The sequence below is a fragment of the Carex rostrata genome, chromosome 25 (genome assembly GCF_964058835.1).
Source record: "Carex rostrata chromosome 25, lpCarRost1.2, whole genome shotgun sequence".
Lineage (NCBI taxonomy): Eukaryota > Viridiplantae > Streptophyta > Magnoliopsida > Poales > Cyperaceae > Carex > Carex rostrata.
In genome coordinates, this window is record NC_135942.1 from 6,331,993 (window position 1) to 6,342,021 (window position 10,029).

The 10,029-nt window shown below is 33.6% G+C and overlaps 1 protein-coding gene across 1 annotated transcript; it reads right to left on the reverse strand.

Moving 5' to 3' along the window:
* Positions 1-6,438: 6,438 nt before the first annotated feature.
* LOC144543865 (LIM domain-containing protein WLIM1-like) lies at positions 6,439-9,330 on the reverse strand. Its single transcript, XM_078292316.1, has 5 exons — positions 9,039-9,330; positions 7,707-7,803; positions 7,353-7,396; positions 7,169-7,249; positions 6,439-7,054 (listed from the first exon to the last, which is right to left on the reverse strand). The coding sequence occupies exons 1-5, from the start codon at positions 9,177-9,179 to the stop codon at positions 6,830-6,832; spliced, it is 588 nt and encodes a 195-aa protein (XP_078148442.1). The 5' UTR covers positions 9,180-9,330; the 3' UTR covers positions 6,439-6,829.
* Between the last annotated feature and the right edge of the window lie 699 nt (positions 9,331-10,029).

Sequence of the window (10,029 nt, forward strand, 5' to 3'; positions counted from 1 at the left end):
ATTAAAAAATTGAAGCATGATAATGACAGCAAAAAAAACCGAACCCTCATTTTTCTTTTTTATTATCGCGACTCTTTAGTATTATCACGTAGTGTTGTAAATAATAGTATGTGTTTGTCGGATGGACAGGGTACCGCCAAGCAATTAATCGGTATGCGGTCAATTAATCAGAATTTTGCAGACAATTTTGCGTTTTTATTAAAATTATGTACATACTCATAATTTATTTAAAATTATTAATTTAACACATCAAATTTTTAAAATAAATTAATTATACTATTATAACATGACGATGCGCTCATTTCTTCTTAACTACACATACATACTTTATATGTATAAATAACACATTTATTTAATAGAAAAAATAAGTTCGTTAATTACATTTTTTTCAAATATTAATAACATATTATTTGTAAGAAAAGAAACATTCCAACATAAAAATTACTAAATTTAGTTTATAATAAGAACTTAATTTATAATTTATATATGAACATATCGTACTAATTAAAAAAATTATATCAGTAAGTAAGAAAAATATGTGGTATATAAATAATAGAAGAATTAATCAATTTCTGAAATTAAGTAAGAAAGAAAAAGACATATGTAAAAATTATTGGATGTGTATCCAAGTATAAATAAAACTATTATTATCAGTTTATCACACAATCACAAAAAAAATGATTAAAAAAAGCATTGTGAAGATAAATAGTCAGTGGAATTAATAGAAATAAACAAAATAATTATGAATAATTTATCAATTAATCAAAAAAATCTTCAAACATACCTCTAATCGGAATAGTTTAGTCGCCGCTACCGACTAATATGCTGTTTAGGCCATTTTTTACAACAATATTATCACATTTTGGCTTGTCTTTTTGTTGTATTGAAGCTAAAATTTTAGTATCATTTTTTGAGATCTCCAATTTTATAACTTATTTTTTAAATTGTTTTATGTATTCATTTTTCATCATTTTTTTTTACCGCTTGATCTTGTACTAAATGAATTCGAAACATTAAATTTTTTGCATGTACATGCATCACTCACGAAGTGTATGAATTTCAACGGTTTAGATTCGTAGTTTGAAGTCAATCTAACATCTCTTGGTGAACACATCACACCCTAGTTTTGTTGCTCTAATCGACACCACATGTAAAATGGAGGGTATGGCTTGCCATCGAGCTTGAGATAATACAGAGATCCGTTCTCTAACCAAAAAATAAATAAGTGATACAAAAATGTAAACAAAAGATTTTTTTTTAGGTTCGTGGCTTTAAATGCCTACTAACAATTTCATTGATAAAAAAAATTGTATTTACAAAGGGTCAAATGACCGTAATTCTCAAATCTATTCTTTTATTCTCATAAAATTCTCTAAACTAATATAATATTCTAATTCTCTCATAATAACTCTAATATCTTAATCATTATCTCGCTTCACAACCGGATCCACTTATTCGACTGCCGCTGCACTCCAACGACGACCGGATCTACTCACCGTCGCTCTCCAATCAAGATGTTGATCACTCTAATACTTTAATCACCATCTCGCTTTACGATCGGATCAGCTTCTTCAACTGCCACCGTGCTTCGACGGTGACCAAATCTACTCACCATCGCGCTCTAATTGAGATGAAAACTCTACGCTCCGAACTTCGACGATACCGCACTCTCGGCTCTAATTCCTCCCCTCTCTCATTTTTCTCTCTATTTGAGAAGGTAGAACCAAGAGAGGAGAGGTATTGCTTCAAAATGAAGACTACAAGAAATAAAAATGGAGTCAAATGAAGAGAAAAAGACAAGATGTTTACAAGGAAGCATAACGGATAAAAGAAATCAACTACCTCAAGTCTCCAAAGAAACAAAAACACCATTGGATCAACCGATCAATCAATTAGTCGACATTGGATTCGGTCCTCAGGAATCCAGAAAACCAGATCAGAATATCAGATGCCACAATGTGCAAGTTGTATTTGTTTCAGTCTGTGGTTGGACTTTTGCGGTATTGCAAAATTCACCATGTACGCTTTGTACTTGGGAATAATTAAAGAGGAGGGTTCAAATGTCTCCATGTTTTTGTGCCTCCATTATGCCTCCATCTCTCTATCATTTTCAAAGTTCAAACAGTCGATCCGAACCGCTCAACCTAACCTCCATACTAAAATATGTTTGGAGACCAAATTTTATATTTTTAGGAATTTTTTTACTATTTTTTTAGATAGGTACAAAATCAGTAAATCTGAACCATCTAAAAACAGTATTTTTGTACCTATCTAAAAAAATAGTAAAAAAATTCCTAAAAATATAAAATTTGGTCTCCAAACATATTTTAGTATGGAGGTTAGGTTGAGCGATTCGGATCGACTGTTTGAACTTTGAAAATGATGGAGAGAGATGGAGGCATGATGGAGGCACAAAAACATGGAGGCATTTGAACCCTCCTCATAATTAAATCAGTGATATATTTTTCAATGGCACTCCTTGGATCTTTCTCCTGTAATTCCCTCATGTTCATGTTATATTTGAATGTAAAATAAAAATAAGTTAGAATAGTCAAATCAAAAATATCTATTGTTTGTCTTATTAGAATAGTTAAATTTTAAACCTTGTAGGAATAATCTATTTTAATAAGATGAAAAATTTATATTAACTATTCTTGCTATTCTAACCTAGCCAAACACCGAATAGGTTATTCCAAATAGTCTATTCTCAATCCAACCAAACATACTCTCAGTTAATGGATATATTAATCAAGTGAAGACGGAGAAAATACTAATTCAGTCATATAGTTTGTAGGCTTATTTAGTTAGTGTCTTCTCCTTTAATATCCAACTAAAATTATTTAAATGTTTTTTTAGTTGCGGAGGAAGAAGAGAAAAGATTCACCACCGTCTTGTTTGAACAAAATTATATCTTTTCGTTAGAGTAATAGAGGCAAGAGCAGAACTAGAAAATCTCGATAGAGAATGTCAAAAATTATAATATATCAATTGCGACTAATGAGAATTGAACTCAAATTTTCCACAATCACTGCATAAACTTTTGCCACTAGAGTACAAGTGAACATGTGATAATTCACGAGAGAAGCTGGACTATATAAAATGTTTCAAAAAAATTAAATTAAATTAAATTTTAGTATATATAACTTAAATTTTAAAATTATAGGAGTGACTTAGCCACTTTTTGGATGACTTTAGATCCGCTCCTGAATAATTCAAGGTTCTAAATAGTGTGCTATACAATATTATAGTGTTTTTTGGACTATAAAAGCTATGACGTTATTGACGCTATAGTGTGTTATAGTGTGCTATAACGGCGCTATATGAATATAGTATCGTTTTTTGACCGTTCTGCTATAACGTGATAAACGCTATTTGAATCTAAAATACTTATTTTAAATGGATGAATTTTTTGTTCCAAGAATTTTGTACAATCTTATTGAAAACCGAGCCTAAATTGTTCGGTTTAACAAGGGGACCAATCTATATACAGCGAAGGGAATTTTCAGCCACCTCTATGATTTTAATATTTTTAATCATGTATATTAAATTTATTTGGTTTCAAACCTCCACCATGAATACATGCATTTTAAATTTTACCTAAATTTTCTAATTCCTCTCATGCGATACGTGTTGAGATTTGAACGGACAATTTAGATTTATGAGATAATTTCCCTTTTATTTTATTTTTTTATGTTAAAACGTTGGATTACTGATCAAGTGCAAAATTTAAAGAGGATAAATAAATTGCAGATATATTGTTATGTTTTTCAATTAAGAAAAATAAAATAAAAAACATTGATGAGATGACTGATCCAATGATAATTAATGTGTCCATTTTGTCAAACTATTCGTCACGTAGAGGCCCCATAGGATGGCAGAAACGCATCCTATGCGGAATTTTTCCGTACTGAGCTTTTAATCTGATTCGTTCGTTTCGGATCGGACGAATCAGATCAGATCTTGTCCGAATTAAAAAAAAATTTCTCAAAATTTGCAGAACTTTTAATCTGATCCGTCCGATCCAAAACGAACGGACCAGATTAAAAGCTCCGCATGAAAAAACTCCGCAGATGATACGCCTCCATAGGATGGCACCTTTCATTCAAAAGTTCCTTATAAAAAAAACAAAAAGGCATGCCCGGTTCGAACGAAATTATAGGTACAACTTTATCTTTATCACATGCCGAGGCGAGAATGCGTCATCTTGTAATTACTTTTTACGAAAGAATTGAAGTTCTAGTAACCCAATTATCCAATATTTATAAAGAACTTTTTAATTGAATTTTGAACTTACAATATCTCACTCGAAAAGTATTATTTTATGTTTAATTATGTGTGATTGAATGCGGAAATATTAATTATGAATAAGGAGGGATGCATAAATTTTGAAACAAAGATTAATAACATTGGTCTATACATTACACACCATATAACAGTGTTGTAAAAAACGTCCGTCGTTTATGCCGATTAATAATTGACAGTGACTAAATTGTCGTAGATTTTTCTGATTAATTGGCCGATTATTCCTGATTAATCGCTTGACAGTACCTTATCCATCCGACGACCGCATACCGTTATTTACAACACTGCCATATACTACTACTTAAAAATGTTGTTTTATAGGTATGCACATTAAGGAAGAAGTTAATTTTGTGTTTTTCTGTCACATAAGCATAAAAAAATAGGATCAATTGACCTTCATATAAATAATTATTATTTAAAAAAAAAATTATGTTAATCGACCTCATACCTCATGTAAAAAAATATTATTTCTAATAAAAAATGAGATCAAGAAAATAAGGGGAAATTTTTTATTTGCCACCCCAAAACTTAGAAATTATCAAATTGTCACCCCAAAATTTGAAATTATTTTTTTGCCACTCTAAAATCAATAAATTTAGGAAATTGCCACATTTATACATCTGATACATATTTGATTAAAATTATACTGAAAAGTGTTGTATCAAAAACGTATTTTTGTATTTCCAATTTTATCCTTCATTTTTCATTTGAACAGATGAAATTAGAAAATGGATCTGCCCAACTCCAGTATCCTACCCTTCTCCCCAGTATCCTCCCCTTCTACCTTTCGCCTCTCTCTCTTTCACCCTTCCTCGGCCAATACTGGTAATCCCTTCGTCCCCTTCGCCTCTCTCCAGTACCCTTCCTCCGCCAAAACCCTAAACCCGATTCCGCCCCTCTCTAGTACCCCTTCCCTCTCCGACAAGAGACAAAATCGCGTTCAAAGCGGAGGCGGGTCTCGCCAGAGTAAGATCTAGCTACAACTACTTTCAATTCTATTCTTTAAGCTTCCTTTGGATTACTTAGTGAATTTATATCACTATATGACCAACCTGAGTCAGAACTTGAGTACACGAGTAATCTTTTTTTTTTCCCCAACCTAACATGACCTGATGCAACCTGAAAAAGCCGTCAAACTGAATAGAGCAGAAACAGAACCTCATACAACCCCAAAATATATGCAAACACTCTAAACTAATTTTGGTTCCTGATACAAAAACCCCTATAGTTAAATTATGGTTCAAAATGCTAAAGGAGCTTGAACAAAGAAAAGAGAGGAACTTCACTTGATGAGGGCATCACATCTCCAAAGAAAAATAAAATTTCTCTTGTAGCAGATTGAGGCGAATCAGAGCCATGCACACAGTTTCTCTCCAAAATAGCATGCCCCTAAATAGCATCCCACACACAGCTCTAATGCTGCAATTAAATTAGTTTCCAATGGGTAGTTTCATGCATGCCCCTAAATCATATATGCCCTTGCAAAACATTAAAAATAACACACATATGCAACATCTCTCCAAATTTTTTCAAGGTGCATGACTTATGCTATAGTAACATGCATATTATGGATCAATCCATGCTATAAATTTATATCTCTATTGTTGAAGTTCAAACAGTTGATTTGTACTATTAAACATGATCACTATATGCAAAATATACTTGGAAATCAAATTTTACATTTTAAAAAGTTTTTTTTACTATTTTTTTAAATAGAGAAAATCACTGCTTTCAAATGGTCAAAAAAATTTAGATCAAGTCATTTTCCACCTATATCAAAAAGTAGTAAGAAAATTTCTAATGTGAGAATTGATCTCCATGTATATTTTTTAAAGGTTTAAATGGTGTTTATCGTGTCATAGCAGGCTGGCTAAAAAAACAACGCTATACTCAAATAGCGGCGCTATAGCGCCATAACTTTTATGGTCCAAAAACACTATAACGCGCTATTTAAAACCTTCATATTTTTGTATGAAGATCATGTTTAACAGTTCATATTGACCTTTTAAACTTCTAAAAAATAGAGATACAGATCCATTGTATAGATTGATCCGTAATATGCATATTACCATAGCCTCACTAAAAAAATGTTCTATTCTAACATAGTAAAAAAGATAAATTAAACAAAGCTTATCAGAAAAGAAGAAACTGGAGCATTCTCTGATAGTATGATAGCATAAATACAGCTCTGTACCAGTACCTTACTGGTTACAGCCTATCAGGTATTACATGATCCAAGATCATATAGCCTACACATTTCTCTATCTTCTCTCTTACCAAAAAGAAGGAAGATCAAAATTAGATGAGAAAAAACATCACACCACTCTGTACCTTACAATGCATCCTTATTTTAACATAAATCACAACCAATACAAAATTAAAAAGAAAAAAACTTTCACCACCCATAAAACAAAAAGAAAGTGCAAACTCAAACTGTCAATCATGGCAAACAATCCGACTGTACTAAAACAACACTCCCCAAAAAAAGAGTTTTGCCGAATAGAACTACCGAATACCAGGATTTAGCTCAAGCAGCTTCTGCATCTCCATTTGAAGGCGCCTCTTGTGCCACCTTATCAGATGGTTTTGCATCATCATATTGGAAGCTTCCTTTAGCCAGGAAGAGTTGCACATTATGGGGTTCACAGTAGAGCTTACTGTCGTGTAAAACATAGTTGGCAGCGGTAATTTTACATCCTCCATGGGAACACTTGAAGCAAGCTTTGTGATATGCATTTCCATCAATACCAATCTGACAGAGAAATTTAAATGAATAACAGTTTGAATAGAAAGAATATCTCCACTTGAAAAGCAGTGACCTTTTGAATATTTCTATAAACATCTAGAAAGGAAAAAAAAAACATACCCTTTCTAGAGGGTACACTGTTTTACTGCATACTACACATTTGTCTTGTGTCCCGACAAATACACTAGAAAATCTGCTGTTCTGAAAAAATAAAACAGAATAACATGTAATGTTAAATCAATTCCAGATAAAGTCCAAATTCCAAAACCTCTTAATTGCATAATTAAATAGAAACAAGAATTACCTCGCCTCCAGTTGATCTCTCAGACTTTTCAGGTTTTGGAGCACCTACATTTAACAGCAGATTTATTTTAGACAGACGATCAATATAACATGAAAAATTATCACCATAGGAAAAACCAACACCAGACCAGACAAGGTTTAGTACAATGAAAACTATACTCTTCAATTAAATCCATGTTTGTCCATTCAATTAAATGGTTCAAAACTAAATTTATCATTTACACCTATGGAACCTATTAAACAAAAGGGGAGATATGAGTCAGCTTTGTTTCTTGATGATCAAGCCATGTACTGGCATGTACCAGCAATTGGTGGTGTGTACTCACGACGAAAGAATGCAAGATATCAGATGTACCTTCAAAACTTTTATCCAAACTGCCAGTCTTCATAAAAAGCTGGTCATAGTGAGGTTTGCAATAGAGAACGCCATCAAGGGAACTGTAGTTGCTAAACTGCATTATCAAGCATCAGTAAGTGCTTTAGGAAAAATTATATCATGGAGGTCAGAATTAAATAGATGCCAGAGCTGAACTGAAAGAGATCAACTAAAGACTAAAACACTATCAGTTAACTATTTTCTGAGAATTCTGTATCCAAAATGTAGTGCAATCCCATTACTTAGGTAAATCCAGCTTCCTCGCACCCAATTAGGTACTAAGCTCCCGTACCAACAGGTATTTCCCTTTTGATTCTGTGGTACTTAATCCAAAAGGAAAAGTTGATTATAATAAAATGAAAAGCTAAACTTAGGCTCAAGGCTATAGTGGACATTAATTTGATATCAAGACCACCCCCCCCCCCCCCCCCCCCCCCCCCCGGCCCCACCCACCCACAAAAAAAAAAAACTTGCACCTATGACTTGAAAATAATCTAAAATGACTGACACATGGCCAACTCGACCCGGTTAAGGCTGACCCATATGGATCACATAGTTGAGTCAGACTCAACCTCATTAAAACTAATTATAATTAAAAAAATATATAAATATTAAGCTTCTATTCTTTTTCTTTTTCTTTTTTATTTATTTTTTGAGAAAAACCCATAGGCTATTCTTCTTTTTTATTATCATTAAAGGTCCCGGGTAACACCACCATCTTTAGATGCTATATTAAGCTCCTATTCCTAATTATGCCATTTTTTTTTGCTCTATTACTCTTTTAACAAAATAGGCATGTTAAAAGAGGCAACATGAGCTGTACAGAAAGCAAATAAAATTGGATTATTTAGCAATTGGCCCATTCAAAAGGTCAACCAAGCTGGATCCCACTCAACATTTTTTCACCTCTCTTTTATTAGAGATATTATTGTTGATCAAACCAAACCCACCAAATATTTTGGCACTGGTCGAATAAGAGTATTACTAATTCATTTTCTTCATGATTGAAGATTATTCTTCTCCCCCTTTTCTATTTTTTTCTATATAAAATTGCCTTAGGGAAGAACACCAGCACCACTAACGAAAAGAGAAAGGCTGATCCAAAACATCTTTACACAGTTACACCTAACTTTAGTATGAATAAACTAAAAGTCAAGTAGCCAAAATCCCAAAGAACAACTAAAAGTCAAAAACCACAAGCTAGCAACTTCCCATCTTGATCGAAACAGGTCGAAGCAGAGCAAAAGGAGCTAGCACAATGATTCTAGCCAGAAACTAATCAATCGGAAAATTAATTAGCTACGTAGGTACCTTGAGAGTGCTCTTGCAGTGGTGGCAGCGAAAGCAGGCCTTGTGGTAGAACTGGTTCTCGATCGTGAGCTGGTCCATCACATACACCGTCTTGTCGCACACCTTGCACTTGTCCGTCGTTCCTCCGTACGACGACGCCATCGGAGACCTAGATAGCAATCTCTTGCTCAAGGCACAGCACTAGAAGCGCAGGAATTCTCTTGAAGTGATTAATTGATGGAAAGAGACAGAGAGGCACAGAGAGAGAGAGAGAGAGAGAAGAAGAAAGAATGGGTTTTTGCTCTGCCGAGATGCGCATTAGAAAGAGACAGAGTCTAAAGTGAATTCGCGTCCTCTGAGATACCTTATAATTTGCGTGATTTCTGGAAAATCTCAACCGTTAAAATATGTTCTGCACGAATCAAGAAGTTCAAATAATACTGGGCCCCACGCTATCCCCAAATAGACACCTGACACGTCGGTCACGCAAAATATGAGATATCTCAGAGGATTCGCACTCGTCTAAAGTAGTGGTAACGCTGTTACAAAGTTCTTTGGCCAAGCTAGCAGACAACAGGCAACAGCTACTAACATAATCAATTGTTAATAAATGTTAGGCAACAGCTACTAACAATTGGAGCTTTTAATTTCGTTAATTAATGTTATAAAGTACCCAACAAATTGTACCCGTCAAGCTACGATTTCGGATCTCCTAAAGTACCTCAAATTTTGAGTTTGGATCCGGACCGTCCAATCTTCTCTGACACGAATATTAAAGGAGCTCCTTGCATTCTATCTCGGACCGGATTAATCCGAATTTTGATCAGACAGTCGGGATATAAACTCAAAATTTGAACGGCTTTGAGATTTTGAACATGCAACCAGTCCATATCCTCTGAGGTAACAAGGTAATTTTATTTAGATTCAAATTGTCTAAATCAATCAAATCTGAAGTAAAATCTACAGTCTATTTAATATTCTTGCGAATTTTGATGAACGCTTGAAACAGTCC

What these genes read in the sequence shown, in the direction of transcription:
- LOC144543865 (XM_078292316.1), bottom strand. Translation starts at nt 9,179, where the DNA reads ATGGCGTCGTCGTACGGAGGAACGACGGACAAGTGCAAGGTGTGCGAC. An exon ending in TTTGGATAAAAGTTTTGAAG is followed by an intron (nt 7,397 to 7,706) that starts GTACATCTGATA and finishes TGTTAAATGTAG; the next exon opens with GTGCTCCAAAACCTGAAAAG. An exon ending in CAGTGTACCCTCTAGAAAGG is followed by an intron (nt 7,055 to 7,168) that starts GTATGTTTTTTT and finishes TTTCTCTGTCAG; the next exon opens with ATTGGTATTGATGGAAATGC.